Source organism: Mercenaria mercenaria, chromosome 2, assembly GCF_021730395.1.
Source record: "Mercenaria mercenaria strain notata chromosome 2, MADL_Memer_1, whole genome shotgun sequence".
In the NCBI taxonomy this organism is placed as follows: Eukaryota; Metazoa; Mollusca; class Bivalvia; order Venerida; family Veneridae; genus Mercenaria; species Mercenaria mercenaria.
In genome coordinates this window covers 96,909,415-96,934,250 of record NC_069362.1, presented here as the reverse complement: position 1 = coordinate 96,934,250, position 24,836 = coordinate 96,909,415, and the positions used below count along the sequence as shown (strand labels likewise).

General features: G+C 33.2%; 1 protein-coding gene across 3 annotated transcripts in view; it reads right to left on the bottom strand.

Annotated features, from left to right (window-relative positions):
* The window catches only part of LOC123564651 (lethal(2) giant larvae protein homolog 1-like), a 63,950-nt gene extending 39,874 nt beyond the window's left edge, over positions 1 to 24,076 (bottom strand). For 2 of the 3 annotated variants that reach the window (XM_053537317.1, XM_053537318.1), the window contains exons 1-3: positions 23,940 to 24,075; positions 23,647 to 23,754; positions 21,358 to 21,455 (exon numbers count right to left, since the gene is read on the bottom strand). In XM_053537317.1, the coding sequence (XP_053393292.1) occupies positions 21,358 to 21,455; positions 23,647 to 23,730 (182 nt within the window). In that variant the 5' untranslated portion in view covers positions 23,731 to 23,754; positions 23,940 to 24,075. Of the gene's footprint in view, positions 1 to 21,357; positions 21,456 to 23,646; positions 23,755 to 23,939 lie in introns of all 3 variants that reach the window. The other variant, XM_053537319.1, reaches the window with a different exon arrangement.
* Positions 24,077 to 24,836: the final 760 nt, after the last annotated feature.

Here is a 24,836-nt window from a genome sequence, read left to right as displayed (position 1 = left end):
ACAGCCTGTTACATATAATCTACAGCAATAGATCTGCTAGTAACAAGCAAATTCGATGAATTGGAATCCCCCGCCGAAAGGGTCAGAGTTGATGAATGGCAAAAAAATATATCCAGCAAAAAGTTCAGAATGTTACCAAGAAGCAAACAATTTCATTAGTCAAAATCAAATTAAAAGAAAATGAATGGTTTGTTTGGGTGGGGCTGGGGGTGGGGGTGGGGTGAGGATACAACAGTTTACATGTTGATTATAAATATTGATAGAAAATGAACAAGAGCACCGCCTTGCGGGTGCTGACGCTCATCTGATTTTTTTTGTGTAATAGAAATATTGTCCTACCCATGATTTTCTAAGTCTAAAAAGGGCCATCATTCTTGCAAAAAGCAGGATAGAGTTATGTTTCTTGATGTTCAGTGTCCACTTATGATGGTGAAAAACTGTTGCAAGTTTTAAAGCAATAGCTTTGATAGTTTATGAGAAAAGTTGACTTAAACATAATACTCAACCAAGAAAATGATTTTCTAAGTCCAAAAGGGGCAATATTTATTGCAAAAAGCCGGATGGAGTTATGTTGCTTGCTGTACAGGGTCAGCTTATGATGGTCAACAAGTGTTGCAAGTTTCAAAGCAATAGCTTTGATAGTTTAAGAGAAAAGTTGACCTAAACATAAAACTTAACCAAGAAATCTGATATTTTCTAAGTCCAAAAGGGGCCATAAATCTTGCAAAAAGCAGGATGGAGTTATGTTTCTTGCTGTACAGGGTCAACTTATGATGGTGAACAAGTGTTGCAAGTTTCAAAGCAATAGCTTTGATAGTTTAGGATAAAAGCTGACCTAAACATAAAACTTAACCAAGAAAACTGAGTTTCTAAGTCCAAAAGGGGCAATAAATCTTGCAAAAAGCAAGATGGAGTTATGTTTCTTGATGTACAGGGTCTGCTTATGATGGTGAACAAGTATTCCAAGTTTCAAAGCAATAGCTTTGATAGTTTAGGAGAAAAGTTGACCTAAACATAAAACTTAACCAAGAAATCTGATATTTTCTAAGTACAAAAGGGGCCATAAATCTTGCAAAAAGCAAGATGGAGTTATGTTTCTTGATGTACAGGGTCTGCTTATGATGGTGAACAAGTATTCCAAGTTTCAAAGCAATAGCTTTGATAATTTAGGAGAAAAGTTGACCTAAACATAAAACTTAACCAAGAAATCTGATATTTTCTAAGTACAAAAGGGGCCATAAATCTTGCAAAAAGCAAGATGGAGTTATGTTTCTTGCTATACAGGGTCAGCTTATGATGGTGAACAAGTATTCCAAGTTTCAAAGCAATAACTTTGATAGTTTAGGAGAAAAGCTGACCTAAACATAAAACTTAACCAGGCAACGCCGACGCAGACGCCGACGCCGACAACCGCTCAAGTGATGACAATAACTCATCATTTTTTTTCAAAAAATCAGATGAGCTAAAAATGAAAAAAAAAAAAATAAAAATAAAAAAAAAAAAAAAAAAAATGGGGGGGGGGGGGTGGGGGGGGGACCAAGGTAAGGTGGTGACCAGGTGTAGGTACACAACATCACATGTTTATAATAAATGTTCATGGAAAAGAATGAAAGAAGTTTAATGAAATTCTTCCAATTGGTTGGTTTGTTATGTACAGATCTGTGGATTTTTAAACAATTAAAGGGCAATAACTATATGGAAAATTGACCAATCGAAAAAAAACTTGAAGGGCATCGTCGCAGTATCTTGGTTCATGTCTGTTTCAAGTTTGATGAAATTCTACCTGCTAGTTACTGAGAAATGGTGCAGACGGACATTTTTCATTAAATCAAGGGCAATAACTCCGACGGAAATTGACCTATCAAAAAAAAAAAACTTGACGGGCATCAGCACAGTATCTTGGTTCATGTCTGTTTCAAATTTGATGAAATTCTACCAGTTAGTTACTGAGAAATGGCTGCAGACGGACATTTTTTATTAAATCAAGGGCAATAACTCTGAGGGAAATTGACCAATCAAAAAAAACTTGACGGGCATCAGCACAGTATCTTGGTTCATGTCTATTTCAAATTTGATGAAATTCTACCTGTTAGTTACTGAGAAATGGCTGCAGACGGACATTTTTTATTAAATCAAGGGCAATAACTCTGAGGGAAATTGACCAATCAAAAAAAAAACTTGACGGGCATCATCGAAGTATGTTGGTTCATGTTTATTTCAAGTTTCATGAAATTCTACCAAGTAGTTACTGAGAAATGGCTGCGGACGGATGGACGGACGGACTGACTGATGGACTGACGGACGGACAACGCCATTTCAATACCCCACTCCCGATTTCATCGGCGGGGGATAATAAATTAAGGATCTACTGTGCCAAGAATTCATCAAGTGCAGAACATTCTTAAACACTACCACAGACACTGGTGACATTAAGAGTGTACAGTGGGCGTTAAAATCCCCAAAAATGAACTGAAAAAGATATGCTTATCCTAATATCAAAATTCAGTCTTCACTCTGTGTGACTCCTACGCTTCAAGGATTTATTGACTTCTTATTCTATTAAACTCTACTCATCCTCTAAATGCAGTTAATCTCAGAACTTGCATGATGACTTAACACCTCCAGATATAGAACCAGACCATTTCTAATCAATAATCAGTCTTTGAAAATTGGAGAAAATTGACACTCTGAAAACTGATCAATATTACCTTTGGCCTGATGCACATAATCTTGTTCTCTTTAATGAGTAATCAAGTTAAAATCAATAGGAAATGATGACATTTCTACCTGGCCTCACAGTTTCTAGGTAATTTTGCTATCTATAGCCTAATGACTAAATCTGTAATGATCAATATTTCACAAACTGAAACCAGGGCACTAGTATAATGGACTTTGCCATATGAATGAATAATGTAACAAGCTTCTACACGTATATCCAATTCCGAGGCAAAAACCATGCTCTTGTCTTAAAAAAAATGCTCTTCGGCTAGTCCTGGTAGGACATTTTGTTATAGGTAAGTCAAGTCATATCATAGTTTGAAATGCAGTTTTCCCAGTTCACTTTCCTACCCATACTAACTGGTCCTTTCCCCCCAACCACCCATTCACTAGCATAATTCAAATCACAACAACTAAAAAACTGAGAAGGTTAACTGCAAAAAATGCCCTTGAACACTTCACAATTAAATATTTGAATTTAAGTATAAAATTTCAGTTTCAAAACAAGATTTATCTTCCTGTTGTATCTGTTTGCATGTACTTTGCTACTTTTTAAACTGCTCCAAAGCTGTCCTCCCCCTACATATCTCTGTCATGTTTTGCCTCCAACATCCTCCAGGCAGTTACAAGCTCAACAACAAAGGCAACTAGACACAAAAATGAAACATCTGGATGCCTGATGACAGATAACAATCTTGAAACATTGTGAAATAAGGTCTCTTCAATCAAAATGAGTCTGAAGGACTAGAAAAAATCAAATTTTAACTGAACTGGATCAGTACGGGTTTTAATTTTGATTATTTTTCATCAAGCTAACCATGCAGTAAGCTGGATTTTGTGGATGTAGGAAGGACCGGACTTTATGCCAGCTGACAAATGAACTATTTCTACATCCCAACTTTCAGCTACCCACAGCAGTGAAGAGCAAGTCGGTACGTCATATAACTGGTTAAAAAATGTCAATATATTCCATATAATGCAATAGTAATGGTATATATTATTCAAGGAATCATAAATCAGCTATTTATTGGTACAGTAGATTTAACACAACACCTATCCCATCAGATGATCAACATAAGTTCAATACAATTGTTTAAGTATGCACATTCTACCTTTTCAAAAACAACATTGACAAGTTATTTTTTCAAATTATAAAAATAATGCGGTCAATGTGACAATTTTGCGGTAGATTAAACTTTTGAAATTTGTATAATCTGGGTATTTTCATAGTTTTTACTGAGGAGAGAAAAACCAGGTCACATACCACATGTAGGCAAAGGAATGTATATAAAAGCTCAGGGATGAGTTACTCTATTTACACTACCTATCTGTTATTCAGTACTTATCAAATAACTGTAGCCATAATAATTATAAGGCTATGAGAAATTTGAAATATGAGCTGGAGAGTATCTATAACTTTATATATAAACATAAACAACAAAATTGTACAAATATACAACCATACTATAACACTGACACACGCCAAACAATAGCCCCTCCCAAAAGTGATTCCCACCCCGTAGCCTCTGATAATACACTGTTTCAGAAAACATTATCTGTGTGTATTACAAGGGCTGATACTGCTGCTGGGAGGCCGTAACGTTAACATGTCAGCCTCCCTACTGTTCAACTAAAGTGATTTCCATTAAAAATTATTTCTTGTACAAAAGCAATCCATCTGATGGTAAGTTAGATTAAAATGTAATTCATTCAGATAATCATACCCTAAAAAGGTCCATGTGATCCATAACTGTTTTTAGATTTTTTGCCAAATCTCCTAAGGAAGAGAACTTCTATGCAATTACACCAAGAAATTGTAAACAAAATAATTTATGTACAGCCTGAAGGCAGAAAAACTTTCCTTGACCAAAATCATGAACTCTCCTGATCTAGATCTCAAGTTAGATATAACACTGATTAAGGGGTAAGCAACCCTGATAATCTAATCAAATGATTCATCACAACACCTATCCATTGATCTTTGTGCCACAAGATTTCACTAATTCATTATGCATGTAGTGAAAGATAAACCTCAGAAATCATTCTCAGAAAATCTTACAATCTAGCTCACTCTGCTACATTTTTATATGCTGTTCTACAGAAATCTCACACTTATGTTTTGGTCACTTTAAAACTAAAGCCTGCATTTTCACAGACACCCCCTACTGAAACACAAGCTTAAATTTTTGTGCCAAACACATTAACTAATAAGAGTTTTAAATCAAAGTTTGGGTTCAAATACAAAACCAGACGACTACTGAATTCTTTACAGTTTTTTCTTCAAGATGATGCTTTTGAGCCAAAAACTTGGAGGGAAGTGTATTTGGGTCTGAGGTTGAGCACCATAATGTTGATGTTTCCCCCTCCTATATAAACTATACCTAGTTAAGTAAAAGATTTCAAAATTAATGCATTAAATATCTGAAAATTTCTAATTTTTAACATTCTTAAAAGTATTACTGTGATTTTAATCTTTTGCATACATGGTTATGCACTATACAAATTAAAGAAAATACACTTGGCTCAAATTTCTGTAAACTAAAATGACAATCGTAATGACATGAATGAAACGAAAGTTCTTTGGCTGCAGGCCAGCATACAGGTCAAAGTGTGGACATAAGATAGTTATTTACTATAGTAATTCACACCCCCCCCCCCCCCCCCCCCCCCCCGCCCCCAATAGGTAAAAGTACCAAAAACCACAATGTCCAGTTGATCCTGAGTAATTTAGTGACTCAACCAAAGTTCTATTTGTATCAATTACAACCCACAGGTAAGAAGTATGTATGATTAAGAGTAAACTTGCCAGGCAGGCTGATATCTGAATGTCAGGAAATCCACTGAGAGTGTTTCAACTCTTCCCTTTGAACTAGTCATCTTAAAATACAACTGTATTGAAGAGAAAAATCCATGAGCTAAAATATGTCACCAAGTGTCCTCCTTTTGAGACAATGACAAAATGGAAATATATCACCAGTGCAACAATCAGGAAGTCAAGAACTGCACTACATATTTATGGGAACAGTTATTAGATCCCAACAGTCTGGTAACTATGGCATCTGTCTGATTGTCTGTTACATTTAGATGTCCTCTGGAAAAACAATCATATATTTTTATATACAGAGTAAGTGAAGTGACTGACTTCTGACAAAGACATGGGAATGTCATACTACGCTTTGTCAGAGAACTGAAACTACAGAATTGAGACTTGCAGTCTGTATGGACTCTTTCTACTGTCAAACTGAGCATGGACACCAATTTGAAACAGACCATTTTCACTTAAAGATGGTCAATATGATTTTCGTAAAGTTATGAATTTGTCTGAAACTTCATATTAAAAATGTTCACTGAGCTCTGAATGCATATAAGATTTTCATCAGAGACATTTCTAGAAATTTGATTTTTCTATTCTGGTTGCCAATTCATAATAGTTTTAAGAGTAAGTATAAATTTGATAATCACACTTTGCCTAATTAGGAATGATAATAATATAAGAACAATTTTAATACATCAGATTCTATCAAAGATTTGCATCTTCATGAATATTTCAGCCATAATTCACAAGTTTGTAAAATCAATCATTATTACCTCCCTTTTGCCCATGAGTTATGGTTCAGATTGCTGAAATACCCCCATTATCTATCAAATGGATATTGTATATAAAACTCAAGTTTATATCAAAATCAAAAGAACTGCAGCTGACCTTAAAAACTTCCAATTATTACAAAATTTTATAAAGTGAAGTAACATATATATCTATAGATCAAGGATCTATGACAGTCTAAATGGACATTTTGGTTCCTTAAAGTATTTCTTTCTTCTTAGATGATGTCTTTTATATGAGATGACTCTGACATTTATCTGAAAAGTGAAGATAAAAATCTGCAATATCATCAAATTTGCAATCCTGACATTTGAAATATTTCATTTCTCCAAGGATTGCAAAAATTCTCTATAGATTTCTCCTTTATCCTGGGGTAACACCATAGTTAAGCCATCAATCCAAATCAATTCTGTCTGGGGTTAACATTCTTCTAACCTAATAACCTAACCCTGACCATAAACCTTACTGGGAAAAGATATTAACCTATACACTTATCATAAACAAATATCCAGTTAAAACCATTATGATGTTATTTGTTATAAACAAATTATGAGGTTGGTGGCTGTTTGGTGAAAAGTTTGAGGAAAGTCTATCTATTCAAGAACTGGCATTTGGTAATGGAAATTCTATAAATTTACAACAAGAAAAACATTTGATTCCAAACTTTCTACACAATTTAAGTATATAGAGAACTTGATTAGTTAAACAAGCAACATCTCTAAAACTGCTCTATGAACCAGGAACTGGTTCGGTCAGATCCAGGTTCCCTCCCCAACACCATATTCCATTTACCTCATTAGAGGCCCCAGGTGAGCAATAAAACTATAATCATTGTTGACATCTGACTGTATCTACTGTACTTTCTCATGTAAGTCACCTGGGATGAACTGTCTTAGACTGGTAAATAACAACAGAACAGGTTTGGAATATGGTCAGGTCAAACACTAGACAAAAAGGTTGCCTTGTATATGTATTGCAAATATATAATTCATTATACATGTACTCCCTTGGCTGGCTGCTTAATTTAAGACAGCTTTTACTGTACCTATCTTTGATATAGCCCATATGACATATATAATACATGTACATTTTACCAGTCATTTCACTAGAAGTATCTGTTTTCAGGAAAAATACCAACTGCAGGGTGAATGACATTACAAACAAACCAATCAACTATTTAACAACCTCAATAAAACGAGAGGTGGAGGAAATAATCACTATAAAAGTGTGCGCAAAGAATGTTTTACTGCTAGAAAATCGACCCACTAAAAATGTATAAAATGCAGTCTAATTTTAAAGTAAACTGCAGACTGCTTGAGGTCTCAAACTAGAAGAGAACATTCGGAGGAAAACGACCGTAGACCACAAGAATTGCGGTCACACATTAAACCGGAATCCACCTAAAAACCGGAATACACCGGAATACACTTTCCATAACCGGAATACACCTGTATTTTTTAAGTTAAAGGTATTTTTGAAGGGTTTTTGATATAATTCAATCATATATATCATAAATAATTAACATACGAAAGGAAAACAAAATACGTTTACGCAAAATGATTTTATACGAGAATGAAGTTCGGCGACCGCGCGGGAAATTTCCATAACCGAAATACACACGTATTTTATTAATAAATGGTATTTTTGTTGGGTTTATTCCAGAAATCATTCGTGTATAATATAAATAATAAGTTCACAAAAGGAAAATAAAATACTTTAACGTAAAACGATTTTATACGAGATTTGAATTCGGCGAGCGCACGGGAAGTTTCCATAACATAAATGCACTCGTCCTTTTTTAAAAAAATGAATAGTATTCTGTTAAATAAACACTTTTTATCATTTTTTGTAAGTTGTAGAACCATGTTCAATCAGATTAAATATGAATGAATATTTGAGAGAAGTTTATTAAAAGTTAATTCTGTATACGAGATTATAACTTTACGACCTTACGGAAAGGTTTTACGCTTACGTCGCTATGACTAGAAACTGGAATGCTGATTATTAAAATTTAATTAATTGTTTCTTCAAACAATAAGAAAATAATTTAAGATAAAAAATTTATCAATATTCGATTTTAAATGAATCATAAAGAAAATACGGGTCCCGACATAAATCGCGCGGATCGGAAAGGGCATGTCACATGTGTTTATTACTGAAACTTATTTAATTGTTTCTTCATATTTCATTTAACAAATAAAAAAGAAAATAAACTATGAATGATACTTCCAAAGCACAATTAATATCCTTTGAATATATGCAGCGTAACAAACACGTGCCTCTGATTAGTCATGATAGAGTTTGATTGGATTATCACACCTATTGATTATATCAATTAATCAGTATATTTGTAAGCACACACGTGCGACATGTGACAAATAATGTCTGACAAGGTATGTGCAGTTAAATATGATAAGCTTTTATTTAATTTCATACTTGTCGTTATAATTGCAAATTGAAAAATTGAAGAAAAACAGGTACATTCAGTATAATTTTTTATTTTCATGTACTTTAACGTATCAATATTAATTCAATGTTTTGCTAAAACAGCGATGTATTGTAGATTTAAACATTTTCATTACTCCTTCCTTCTCTTCAGGATGCACTAAGTCTCGATCATAATGTCTCGGGTATCGTAGTCGTTTTCCTTTATCAACATAGTCTTTTGAAATACTTTTTCAGTGTTTCATTTACAGAATTCCTTATTTTGTTAAAATCAGTTTTATTAATTCCAGTCAACTCCGGAAATTTAGGAAAAGTGTTTTTACGTCGTAACCAAAATTCAGAAATTACATCGTGAAAAACGTGAACAAACTTATTATTTGGATTGACTGGAATTTACCCGAGAATCGTAAATACAAAACATCATGCCGGTAATTTTCCATTCCACGAGCACGTGTGACCTATCGTAATATCTAATTACGACGTTACTTTTGTTAATCAACACGTACCAAAAAAAAAAACGCGCGTAGTGCATTCATTTTTTAATATTATCGCTTCAAGTTTTCAACACCGCTTAAGAAGTTATACAGTTTGAATTCTATAACGATTTTAATAAGATATCGTCAGTAATGTAGGGAAAATTCTATAAAAACGGTCGAATTTTCACATAATTATTTGTAAAACTTTAAACAGCGCGATCTTAATTACTTATTTCTTTCTAAAAGTAAAATAAATGATACATACTATGGCCATAATATTCAGACTTTTAACCAGAAAAGTACAAAGAACAGAATAAAAAAAATCTCAAATAATGAAAAGTTTTGTTCTGTTCTGAAAAAGCAGCAGCAATTTAAATAAATGGAGTAAAACAATTTTTGGCAAACAGATTTCTCTTAGTGTGGCATAATAAGTTAGGTTACGTTACCTCGGGAACGTAAATAGAAATGTGGTTTTAAATAAAGCAATATGATGTCGTTGCGGTTTTAAATGCATCTTTGTACATGTATATTTTTGACACGACACTTTACTTTTAAGATATTCTTCTTAAACAATAATGTAATTTCCTTAAGGGCAAATAAGTCATACAGCTAGGATATCCGCTATAATTGTTTGACACATTTACCTGTCAGTTTATGCACAATCGCTTTTAATAACAAATTAAAGAAGCTGATATGGTTACACTATATTTCATAAAGGAATATTATATTATTGCATAAAAAGACTATTTTGAAATAATTTGAACCAAAAAATCGAAACTTGAAAGAACTAACAAAATTATGGTTCATCCACGAGTGCGCAAATTTCCCGTGCGCTCAACAAATTTGCAACCTTGTATAAAACGTTATGCGCATTTTAATTTCCTTTTGTAAATTAATTATTTATTTTAGATATGACTGAATTCTATCATAAACCCTAAAAATACGATTTATTTAAGAAATACGGGTGTACATTAGAGAATTTTAGGGCATGGAAATCCATTTACGAATACGCAAATTTCCAGTGCCTTCGCCGATTTTCAATCATGTACAAAACGTAATGCACAAAAGTATTTTAATTTCATTTTGAAAATTAATTATTTATGATATATATTTTTGAATTCAATCATAAACCACTTCAAAAATAGCATTTGTTGAAGAAATACGGGTGTATTTCGGTTATGGTAATTTCCCGCGCGGTCGCCGAATTTCAATCTCTTATAAAATCGTTTTGCGTGAACGTATTCTATTTTCCTTTGGTATGTTGATTATTTATGGTATATATAATTGAATTATATCAAAAAAACTTCAAAAATACCTTTAATTAAAAAAAATACAGGTGTATTCCGGTTATAGAAAGTGTATTCCCGTGTATTCCGGTTTTTAGGTGGATTCTGGTTTAATGTGTGACCCCAAGAATTGCTCTTCAAGTGATCCTTGAATGTTTCACTACACAATGTACACCCAACTTAATTACTATGAAAATTATTTTCAAAGGCACAATAGTATACTGCAATTTATGTGTATCAACTAAAATAAATAGGCATTAACTACATTTATTAGTGGAGCAGCTTAGTGTGAAAATCTAAGGAAATACTTCACTTGATGATACAAGTATGAAATTTACATTAAATGTTCATCATATGGCCCAAATTCAAAAATGATCGAGGGCCATCTAAAAATCATCCATTTTCAAGATGGCCTCCAAATTTCAAAATGGCTGCCAGAATTGAGGCATTTTTCATATAATCAGGATCTGTAAGTTTCTAAAATATCATATTTTTTGGGATGTAACATGTTTTTCCCTATCAATTTGTTCCCATAATCCGATAGTTTTATTTTTAATGTTGCCTTTTCCAAATATCGACCCATTTAAGAAGGTCGCCATCTTTAAAATGACCGCCAGACTTTTAGATAACGTTCTTATCACGGCCAAGCATGGCAGGAATGGAATGTTTGTGAGTCTTCTACTTTCAGTGCTATAACCATCGGCTATTGATTAGATCCTGGTCCCAGATAAACCTGAAAGCATATTATTATGATATTGGCCTGAAATAAGCTAATATGGTTTATATGGACGTCTCTTCTTTTCAATCTCTTCTCTGTTCTGTCCTTCATTTCTTGCTTTGTTTCACTGAGAAACAATCTCAAAATCATGACAATACTGAACCATTGCTTATCAGTTGAAACAAAATCTTTAATTAAATGATATGTGTAATGATTATATAGAATGAACTACAAACACTACAAGGGCACACTGATATAGTTCATAATGTCATATTTCTCAGCATGGGGTTCAGTGACAACTTCAATACGTATATGTATATAAAAAAAACAAGTCGTATCCCATACAGCAAAATGTTAAAATATATATTGAAGGCGGTAAAAGGATAGTCCCTTGGCCTTCAAATCATAATAGTACATACTTTGTATTAACAGATACCAAATTTGAATATATCATTGTAATTTTAAGTATCTGTGCTTTTGTTTATGTTCTATTTCAAACTCTTGATAATGTCGAAAAGAGTTTAATAGAAGACCTATGGAATAGCTTTCTTAGATGCGTTGAAAATAAAACTAAACTAATTAGTTTTCGTGCGGATAAAACAAGACGTATCACTAATGGTGATGAATACCCCCAGATATCAGCTTATTGTCAGAGGAACAGGGTTATTGAAAATATGATACATTGCTTTGTATATTGTACAGGGCGAAAATGTACAAAGACGCACAAAAAATGGTGTGCAAAACTGTATAAGATCTACATACTTCACTGCTGTACCTTAAAAAGAAGAAAGTAGGCCAAGATCAAGGTCACTGAAAATCAGTTTTGAAATGTTTGTTCAAAACTGTACAAGTGGTTCGAATTTTATGGCAATATCTTAAAAAAAGAAGAAATTAAGTCAGTAGGTCAAGGTCATGGACATGGGACCATGTAATCTGCTTTTTAATCTTGTCTTTTGGCAGTTTCTGTGATATGAAGGCTCCATAACCACAAATCAAATCAAGCCTGCAATATTTTCGTTTATGTCGTGTTTGGAGACCTATGGGTTTCCACTTTTTTATTTTATTATATCACCAAGGGTCATCAACTAGTTATACTTAACAAATAAAGTATGTTAAAAAATCCAGTGTAACTCTGTTCGTATTTGAAACAAATAAAGGGCGACAACTTAGTCAAAAATAATTCAAATGGAACGTATTTGCACATGCATAACTACACTTGGTATCAATGATCATAGTAATAACAAGGTGTGATAAAAGTCTGACATACAATGACTGATAAGTAGCGCGGACATTTTTTTCCATATACATATATAGAAAAAATAGAGGGCTATAACTATGTGAAAAATAATTCAAATGGAACATGCTTTGCACATGTACAACTTGACTTGGTACGAATGATAACTGCAAGGTTTAAAGTTAAAATGATAAAAGTCTCGCATATGATGACCGAGAAATAGCGCGGACAAAAGTTTTCCATATACATATAAAGAAAGAAAAATAAAGGGCCATAACTAAGTGAAAAATCATCCAAATGGAACCCGCTTCGCACAGGCGCAACTTGGCTTTGTACTGATAATAATAACAGGGTTTGATTGAAAACTGGCAAATAATTGCTGAGAAATAGCGCAGACAAATTCCGTATACAGACGGACGGACTGGAATCCAGAATAGCCCCTAGATATCTCGGGGTATAATGATAACTGTGCAAACCAATAAAATGATCACAGCAACAAAAGGTGCTGATATTGTTTGCAATTTATATATAAACAGAAATGCGCTTGCTCCACGTAATCACGAAGAAGCCGATAATCGTATCTTTGTTCATGCAAAGCATGCCTCATTGACAGGAAACCGAACAATTACAATTATTAGTTAGTTCTTGCTACGGCAGTGTATTGGTGTTTTGTGGCTTGCTTACTTGGTCCTCACTCAGAGGCATTGCCATTGTTTCTTGCTTTTACCCGTTGCGACACTGTTTCTGCATTTGTCGACATGGGCAAGAAATCTGCATGGCAGGAATGGAATGTTTGTGAAACAGCTATAGTTCAAAGTATTTCATAGTCTCAGTGTTGCCAAATACACAATAACTGAGTAGGAAATGGATACATTAGAAAAAAAAATTAGTTATATTGTATGCTCGATCAAGCACTACATGCAAGATGGATGAAGCCCGACTTGATTTGTTTGCCCGGAAACAAAGAGCGTATAATGCGATTCCACCAACAAAAAGTGCTCTGAAACAATTCATCAAGCGAGCAATTTTTCAGGCAGGCCATGTCTAGGGTAAAGCAGCTGTTACCATGCAGCAACTGCCGCCTCTGTCAAACTGGGGATGGCTGAAGCAGAACAATGTGTGGATCCCTTATCGGATGGAATTGTCGGTTATATCTGAATGCTTCCAGGTCCTTCAAAGGTGTGGCTGCAAAAAGACTTCCTGTACTGGAAATTGCAAGTGCCACCACTTAGATCTGTTATGCACAGCAATTTGATGTTGCAACTGTTAAGAAAATGACTAAATGCAGTATATGCATATTTTTTTTTGTTTCGTCTAGAACACGATTTCCGATGTGTATAGTTTCATGGGTATAGTAAATCAACAGAATTAGTTTCTTAAGGTTTGCCTTATAAGAAAATGTTGCTCTTGACTGTGCAAGTGCTCACGCTGTATCCCCTCGTGGTTTATAAGACGCATTTACTAACGATGTTAATTTATTGCATTGAATGTAATCTGAGTGAAATGTATATAAAACTTATATTGGTTGGTGTGCTCCAGATTTTATCATTGTTCGAAAACAAAACTGCAAGTTATAAAAACTTAAGTGTTGAGATGTCTAAGCCATGAGCTTAGTTATAAAAAAAATGATTACAAATTAAAAGAATATTAATACTACAGATTGATATTCTGTTCTAAACTGAAACGAAAGTGTATAAATAAAACCAAGGAGCTGCGTTCAATAAACGCTTGATGCCCCCAGTGGCATCCTTGTCGGTAGATTTTGCACCTAAGTCCAAAACGAGGTCAAGGTCAAACTGAGGTCAGGTGATGTTTGAAGATGGGGAATGGTCACAGTTTACATCTGTATTTGTATCAATTCATTCTTGTAAGGGGTATTGATGCTAGACGAAACGGTCCCATGTGGTTAACCAAGAGATGGCCCATGTAAAGCAACCTTAGTCCAAAATGAGGTCAAGGTCAAGGTCAAACTGAGGTCAGGTGATGTCTAAAGATGAGGAATGGTCACAGGTTACATCTGTATTAGTATCAAATCATTCTAGTAAGGGGTATTGATGCAAGATGAAACGGTCCCATTTGGTTAACCTCGTGTGGACGAACGGACGGACGAACGAACGAACGAACGAACGAATGGACGGACGGACAGGACAATCACTATATGTCTCCGGCATCAGTAGATGCTGGGGGCATAAAATTGCTATCGTTTTAATGTATTACATGCTTGCCTCAAATAAAGTACTGAAAAGTAAATACAAAATGGCGGCCATTTTGTTTTCGCGGCGGCCATCTTGAAAACGACATTATTTCAAGTGGCCCTTGATCTTATGTTAAAGCGCATGCCAGGTAGTTACTGTCCTGTAAATTTGATGCTTGTATCATCAACTGAAGTATTTTTGCAATATCCTGCTCCACTATATGGTATAAAAACTATTTAGCAATAATCACAGTTGGTGTGAATGATGGGTATATAAATCTTGAAACTCTACCAACTTCAATTATTGTAGTAACTACTACAAATATATTTTGGCAATGTTTACAACCGATGAAAATAATGTATGCGTGGAATGTTGATAATTTACTCTTGGTTGATATAATTACAACATATTATTACAAATGGAGTAACTGCCAACTGTGCATGCACCTGTCTAGAATAGCGTAACAATAGGTGTAGATACCACATCTGGTTAATTATCATCTAATAATCTATAATTGAATTTCAATTAACATAACTTCAGCATTTTGCCTATACTGGATAATATTCCAACCATTGGAGAAATTAAGAACAGAACAGAACAGAACAGTAATTTATAATTGATATAACTTGAACATGTACAGTTCATCGTTATAAGAACTAAAATATACTAAACATGCATAGCAATGCGAGAGTGAACAAAACAAAAGAATTATCATTTAGTTAAGATTCAATCAATATTATTTGCAGTGTGACATGCAAGACTGTAAGAAAATTCTTGTCTGCAATTTTTTTCCTGATCTTTCTCTCAATTTTAATGCTTCATAGTTCACCTAATTTCAACCTTTCAATAACTTTAATAAGGAGAGAGGTATAAATTCTGTCCGAATATATATGAACCATCACTTTTAAATATATTCCTTTGTTTATATCATACCTTACTATAATTAAACAAATCAGACTTTAAAATCAAAATGAGCGACGTGAAAGCATTCATGCTTTCTAAAAACCACTTCCCTGGATAGCTTTTTGCAGTTTTCAACAATTTTTTTGCACAACTTAACAGCTTTACCACAATGTGGCCTTATTAGTTACCATCAAAGAAAGTGTCAAAATGTCTTAATTGCCTCATTAAAGAAATGTCCTGTAATTTTGCCATGTGTGCACTCTAATTAAGTCCCAATTTATACACAACATGCCTGACCTCAATTAGTTCACCCCAGTGCATATTGCCTGCTGCACAGTAAATGGGCCAAATGTGTTAGCATCAAAGTTAAAAATTAAAGTTAAAGATTTCTTACCTGTTAAGCCTTTTTCATGAAGTTATATGTTTTAACTTCATGAAAAAGTAAAATAATAGATAACTTTTTGCTAATTTTTGTTTTTATACATCATTTTCTATCAGTGGTTGGGCAAGGGGACGGACGTTACATGGGAATGTAAAAAGCTTGTTTCTGAAGCTGTTTACTGTCATTAAGATGAGAAAATTCACCAAATCAATAAACCAGTACATCTTTACAAGAAACTTATAAAAAATTTACCAAAAATTGGGAAAAAATTTTTTTTTGTTATTTTACCTGTCGAAGCAGAGAAGGAAAAAACAGCCATACTCATATTTTTCCTGTTACCATTTATAATATTATACTTAATTGGATAACAACCTTTTAAATGAAAACACAAGAACATAAGTTATTAAACATTTAAGTTTTTTGTACATTTCTTTTTTATTTAGGCTTCAAAACTAGTAAAGAGAAACTGATGGCAAAGGGGGACGGACGTTACATTTTGAGGGGACAGACGTTACACTAATTATATACATTTGTTTTTCAAGCTTTAATGTGGCTCTACTGAATAAAAACAGATTTTGTTAATGTTAAACCTATCTAGATGAATGAAAAATGATACAAAGTAATAAAATAAAAAGAAATATGCTGAATTAGAGTCTTAAAATATGGAGGGAAAAAGAAAACAGTAATATTTTTTAATCAGGAAATTGATAGTGTTCGTCTTATGTATTCACTGACTTAATGAAAAGTGTTTCTAAATTTTCATTATTATGCTAATGTCATTCAATAAAAGATATGTGTGTGGTAATGGTACATCTTACTGCTATAGTTAAGTAAATTAGGATGGACGTTACAAATTCACCATAATTTCTAACAATTTTTTTTGCAAAAACTATGTTGAAGAATAAAACAAAACGAAACAGAACAAAATGAGAAAACGTATTAAAATACAAATGTATTTCTTTTCATGAACATGTAAATGATATGTATCATATACTATCATACACTTTTAAGAAAGTGACAGCAATCATCATCTCAGCATAAGAAGGGGATAAGAGCTCTGACATCAAACACTTTTTTAACCGAGGTGAGGAGGATCATTTTGTTTCACTTAGAATTTCACAGATACCACTATAAATCATACTCATATACATAGATTAAGAAAAATCCCTTAAGTATGTAATCTGAAAGTAATGCTGAAAATACATTTAGATAGACAGTATTTTCTATTCCCCAGTTTTGGGGATTGAAGGAAGGATCCATTAGGAGGGGAAAATATGTCGTAATGACAAATACTATTTGGGTCCTTAATATGAGTTTGAAAAAAAAATACCCTGCACCCTGTACAACAGTTGGTACATTTACTTAAAATATCTGTGGTTCATTGCCATGACACATCAGATTTTGTTTATGAAATGAGCATAATTTAGAAAAAAAAATTATTCAATTTAAGGGTCTACACAACCATATGGCCATCATCACTGGCATGAGCCTGGATCATAAAATTAGTTCAACTTAAAAGAATTTCACACATTTAGTCCCACTCCTAATCTGCATATGACAGCAAGCTCCTCCCCTTTCTCAGTTTTTCAAAAGAAATCACTTTGTATATACAAGGTTCATTAACGAGTCAGTGTTTTTACAAAGACTAGGTATGGATCCAGAAATGTATATACAGGGTCCAGTTTTATGGCACCTTGTATAACGCTTAAGTTTTCCCAAAGTATGTGTTTATACAAGACTCGTTAAGAGGGTAAGTGTTGTTTTTAGAATCTTACAAGGATCCAGAGATATATACATGTATAAACTGGGCCCAGTTAAGTGGATCCATTTTATCAGTTTTGTATATTTTTCTCATGTTGTTTTTATAGCCAACTGTTGTTCCAGCAGAGGTCTCGTTACATGTGACATATTATTCTTTTGAATAATGGCCTCATATTTGTAAATAAATGCTTTGTTGGGAATGATTTAACACACAGCATCTTTATTTATCAATATATAACCTTCAAAAAGTTATTGATGGATAACAAAATCAGAACATATGAAGTATTCAATTATCACAATTTTTGTAACATCCGTCCCTTTTCTGTAACGTCCGTCCCCCTATGTTTCAGATGAAGATGATACAACATCATATAAATCTAAGTGAATCTTTTTATATATTTATTACTTACTGATGCATGTCCTATCAAACAGGAGTTAATTTCATTTAAATTTCCTCACATAGCATAAAAAACAAAGATTTTGCTCTAATTTTCAGTTTTTTTTCTAGTTTTCAATTTAAAATCCTCAAAAGTATGGAAAAAAAATTTTTTTCAACATTGTTTTTGATAATTTCATACTTTTTACATACTCTTGTGAAATAATAGTATCAGATATTACCATCAAAACATGAAAACACTACATTTTGTACATGATTAAGAAAAGCATATATAGGGGGACGGACGTTACAGGGACGGACGTTACACATAACTTTTGATATTTCGTCATTTTTTCCCCAGCAAGGCTGCAGATCTATTTATTTTTAATTTTTTCATGATAGGTATGTCATTAAGCATATATGAAAGTAATTAATATCAATATATTCATATTCAGTTATAAAATAATAGTGGGGGACGGACGTTACACTTTTTTTCACGCAAATGGTTTTTTGGGAGCTTAAATGGACTTTTTTTACTAAAATGTCAATTGATAAGTGCTGCAAGCATTTTTTTCATATTCTACAAAAACATAGTAAGACAGTGAGCAAGAAAATTATTTTGAATATGTAAAATTAAGACATTTTGTGTTCAGTTCAAAATTTAGCATTTTTGTTAAAAACAGCGGTGTTACATGAGTCACTCTTTATTATCATATTCATAAAAATGTAACGACTTCAGTGATCATCAATGTTCTACATCATTTTAAAGCTAATAAAATTATCTGTTTAAAGGTATTCAAATCAAACTTATATTTTGTTATTTGAAAATAGTGTAGCATTTTTTGAAAAGTGTAAAAATCCAATGCTAACGCATTACATGAAAAAACGGCCTATTTTCAGCCATAAAATGGCTTTCAAAATTTTTTTTGGTTGATTATGTGATTTTTTTTTTACTGCAGCATTTGAATACTAATAAGACACATTGAAAACAGTTTTAACAAAACTTGAAACAGATGTTCCTCTATAAATAAAATGCAGTTACATGTTTTTTGAAAAAATTGGCCCATTTACTGTGCAGCAGGCAATTTGACTTTATAATAAACAAATATTTATTTGCAAATATGCTTTTCTTGAATGTATTTAAGATAAAGCCAGAGACATCAAAGCATAATTGACTCGTAATGTAATATAAATCAAAACTATTTCTGATAAATATCTCATGAAATATTTTCATTGCATGACTGACTCATCATCCAAAGCCAAATAGACAGCTGTAACTGTCATCATTATATATTAAAACTGAATAATTATAATTTATGTCTCTTAAATGATGAATGTACATAATATATGTATTCAAGCAAAACTAGAACAACAAAAAAAACTGAACAACATTAAGCTTAAGACTGCTTAACAGAATACAAATATTACCAAACTAACATGTACAAAAATCACATTTAAAGTAATACATCTGTCGTCTTTAACAAAATCTCTTTAGTTACCATTCTAACTGAAAACCATTAGAGCAGTTAAACTTAAAAGCACAAAAAACAGATTTACAAAAACGAAATTTTTGGCCAAATTAAGGCGATAATCTTTCAATTGAGATGTTAGGGAAACAGTTAACACTTTATTTTGTTTTGACAGGTAAACAATGGTGCAGTTGAACAAACTTTTAGAACCATGCAATGTGAAGCAAGATAAAGAGATTATAATTCATGAACTGTCAAAGGGATCTGTGGAAGTTTACACAAATGACACAAACAAAGCTTCAATACCCCAGAAAGTTTGAAACAATGGCTCTGAAAGATAAAAAGTAATGATACCTGTGCATATGAAGGAAATTATCGCTATTTTTTTTCTAAATGGGCAAACCTGCAAAACGGAAGGTTCACAAATCATGATGTACATGATGACTCATTAAACCAATATGGTTTTTATCTTGCTCTCAAAGATTAGGGTACAATATGCCTATAACATAAGGTAGTAATTGAATTTGATTTAACATGTCCAGGTAAGTTTAATGATAAAATCCATCATGAATCCTTTTTTGTCATTTTTTATCAACAAATTCTCGCTGAGTATTAAGAATTAATGGGAGTCCTTAATTCATATAAACCAGATGACAGCGCATTATGAGGGTGTGGGAGAGGGGTTGTGTGAAGTTCACCGAAACAACTGCAATCTGATTACCCATTTAAACATTTCAAACAGATGATACCCTTTAAGACATGAGTCAAGTTCTTGTACACTGGCTTTAAAAATACCCAAAACTGAAACTTTAACAGATCATGTAAATATAGCTATTTTTTCACATATTGAATAACTAGTCATATGGTATTATTATTAAAATCCATACAAACATGTCACCAGAAGCAACAGATGTTGCACATTATATCTTTGAATAATTAAATACCTCATATAACCATTAACACATTAAAGCTGCTAAAATAGATCTATGCAAAAACCAGGAAAAATGTCACTGCATGTACAAAAAAGGAATTTTATTCATTAAATTTGATCTAGGCCATGCAATTTACTTTTCCCCTAATAAACAGAAAACAAGAAGAGTCCAGTTTCCCCTTTTAACAAGTTTACTGACTAGAAAATACCAATATGCCAAAATTAAGCTTCTATTTAAAACAATCCAACTTTTCAGTCCTCCTTTGAATAAATAATGACTCAATCTGAACAATGCCTCATTATATGAATACATGCAACCCTGTAATAACATTTGGTGTCTGGCACAAAGTGATCAGAAAAATTTGACAAATAACCAAAAATCCTCTAAGTAAACATACGAGAGGTTGACTGCTTCATTTAAACAACACCATTGAAAACATTCAGCTTCATTTGCACTATGAAAATATTTTTTCAAAACCACTTTAAACAGGATACACAAAGCCCATTGATTCACAAGTTACAATGGAGCAGTTAGTTCATTTTTTCATTATTTTGTCAAGTTGAAATGCAAAGAACGAGTGGTATTGATCTGTAATTAGACGCACATTTTTCTTCTACAACTTAAATTTAGGGCCTCGTTAAGCAATTCTGACATGTATTCGTCTATCAAATAATCATGTTAGACCTAGATAGGTAAAACTAAACTTGTAATGGATCCACCACTTTCAAGTATCTCCCTTATCTGATCTTAAGAAATCATCCTGAAGTACATTTTTTTACTTTATTTTCTATAATTATGCACCAGAGTGGCAGTGTAAAATATAAAAACTTTGTAAAAACATGTAAGCAAAAAGGATACACTCTTAAAGCACCAGACTTTGTTCCAATAGCCAGGAGCTTCAACTTGGGGTCAAAGGCAAGAGCTGATGGCTTGCTAGGAAATCCATGTTCAATCAGCTGAAAATAAATTGTAAACAATTAGAGGTGATAATCATTCTCATCCATATATATATATAAGCCAACAATTTATAATTTTTGTTGTGTTTAACTCTGCATGCAGAAACTTCAGTCAGACTTGCGTATTTCCCTACATTTAAACATTGTTTTCTGTACTGTACATTTCAGAGCTGCCTCATCCCTAACCAGAAGGCATAAACATTTATTTGGCAAGTTGAAGAAAATATATTAGGCGAGGCTCTGCCGAGCCATATATTTTTTCGTGGATGAGCCTAATAAATTTAAACTTTTTCAGACAGTAATCTAATATTCCATTTATCCTACCTGCTCAGAAAATTGGGAAAAGGACGTTGGAAAGAGCAACAGCGTGCAGACTTGACGTCATATAATATGACGTTTGCAAGTGTAATTCAGTTTGTGGAAAATCGAAAAAATGCAATAACTTCTTTGTTTCCGGATAAAAACTTGTGATTTTACCATTTATTTTCTTAGTTAGAACATTTCCAATACAATGATAACAGTTTCAATGAAAAATACGAAAAATAAATATTTTCAAAATTTTCGGCTGAAGTGCTGTAAAAGTGAAAAATAGCAATAACTTTTTTGTTTCAGGATAAAACCTTTGATTTGACACCTCATTTTCTAAGTTCAGACATTTCCAATACAATGGTGATGATTTAAATGCAAAATTTTGATAAAATATGTGATTTCAAAAGTTCCCGCAAAAGTGATATCTTGACACTGACTAGATATTTAGCAAAATTTATTAGAGCAGAGCTCCAGATAAGATTTTAGGTTAAAGGGTATTTTACCCCCTAGTTTTTTTTTCAAATGGTATTTTACTCCTAGATGTTTTTCCAAAAGGGTATTTTAGAATTCTAAATGGTTTTTCAGAATTCGAAATCATTTAAAAGGGTAATAATAATAACTGTTCGTTTGTATAATTTTCTGATATTCATGTGCTCCGCTGAAGTGCCTTTGTCGACCAATGCTGTTTTCCTGAATATTTTTTAGCCTTCATTCAAATAGTTTTAACATTTTGTTTACTGCATACATTACATCTTACACTACATCTTAATTTCAGTTACTGACCACTGCGATATATCAACAGCCAGTGATACTTTGACTGTCAATGTTTTTCTCAGAAACACCAACATGTATGGTGCTTCGGCTTTTTCAACAGTTACCTATTATATATATCATAGATCACGTGCTTAGCGATAGGCATTGTCCGAGTCATCTCTTGTCACACACTAATATACTTGAAGAAGAAAATGGCATTACTTTACGATATCGTTTGCGTTTGCTTTTATGAGACACCATTTTTATTTGTTGAACTCGAATACAAAAATGTGCTTGATTTACGATAAAATTGGATTACGCACTTAAATCAAGTAAAATTCGTATCCCGTTTTTTCAATGCGTATCAGTACGCGTAGGTTTGATTTTAAATGCGTTTTTTTGTAAATTTCAAAACGTATTTACGCAAATACGCATCTTATCTGGAGCTCTGTTAGAGTCTTAGAGGACGGATTTTGTGCTGTATCTTGTATGATGGTAGGATAAAATATACACCGTACAAGCAGGTAAGAAGTTTTGACAAACTAAAATGCATCATTTATGCATTTAAATGATTTTAATTATTCTTTGCATGAGACATTAAACTTAATACTCATAAATGTTATTTTTACTCATGACATCAGTGTCAGGAAAACTTAAAACAATTTGGGCTGAATAAGCCAAGTAAATCTGGTCCGAATCAGCCATGGTCCGAGTCAGCCTGTATTCCTCTTGACGATGGGTGATCAATGTATCAGATCATAGGACCTATAACAGTATAAGCCATCCTGATAAGCAACATTAAAGTTCTTCTTAGCAGTATGGTCCATGGATTATGGCCATTAACATATAGCTTTTGGATAAAATAATTACATACAAAGTTCTGATCTTGTATGACAACATTATTCATAAATCAATCAAATTATGTGACCAGTTTGTTCAGAAAAGTATGTTCTGAATAGTAAGCACGTTTAAATTGTATCATTTCAACTTGAAATAACAGGAGTATGTGCTTACAGAAATCAAAGACAAAAAATAATATGCAATTGATTTCTTGTGTAAACAAAAAGAAGGGTGAGTCATCTCCCTCTTTTAAATAATAATGGCTGTGCCAACAAAGAAAAACTCTTACCCTGCGAAAACCAAATAACTCCTTTTTCTGACTTTCACGTCCCTCGGTTTCTTTAGGAGGATGCCTCCTCAAAAACTTGAACATTTCTCTAAGTCACTCAACACTTATCTGAAAAGTTACGGAAGCAAGGATGTAAATAAAATCGTCACGCTACATGCACACGTAACCGCTTGAACAATGCCACTGCAGTAACAACGAAATTACACGCGACACGAATAAACATCTGATAAAATACAGTAATAATTCTGCAGAATTTAGAAGCTAAAACAATGGTAAAGTATATATAGATCTACCTGTAAAATTGCTGTCTATTTTTATAACACACTGACCGGTATGTATTTCCGTTCGCCTACTGTTTAAATCCCCGCCAGAGGGCCCACACACTACTAAGTGCCGAACAGACAATTAATTTTAAGATATCCTTACGCGTCATAAATTCTGTATGAAGGCAAAAAACTCTGTATTTTTGACAGAACAATTAAAAAATATACATTTTGATATATTTTTATGAATACAGTGTATTTATATTCATAAAGAAACTATCGACTGGCGAGAGAAAAATACAAATATTGAGGACTACATTTAGCGCGGACGGCTACTGACATGTGCCCGTTTAATTCTTAGGGGTGATCTCAAAATACTTTTCTTCTTCTGTAAACAGGGGCGGTTCTATTTTTGTTTGGTGGTGGGATGGGTTGGGGCATACGTCCCTTGGTCGTTGTTTTTGGCAAGTCACCACTCCCTCATAATAATGAAGATTATGTGTAGGCGCTGGTGAATTTAAAACAACTAAAAATATAGTGTTTGTACATACGCAAATAATAGTAGAGCTACAAGTGCTAAAATATGGCGTACCGTTAGGGTCGAAAATGCCGATTTAGCTTTAAGACAATTCGATTTAGTATGACCCAGGGTCGGACATATTCTAATTAGTATGACCCTGGTTGAGAATTAGCTTAAAGCTATTTCATTTAGTACGACCCAGGGTCGGACATATCATATTTAGTATGACCCAGGTTCGGAATTAGCTCAAGTTAAAGCTATTTCATATTTAGTACGACCATCGGAATATGTCCGACCCAGGGTCATACTAATTGTCAATATGTCCGACCCAGGGTCATACTAATTGTAACTATGTCCGACCCAGGGTCGTACTAAAGATGGCTGCCGTAATTGAGGGTCATACTATT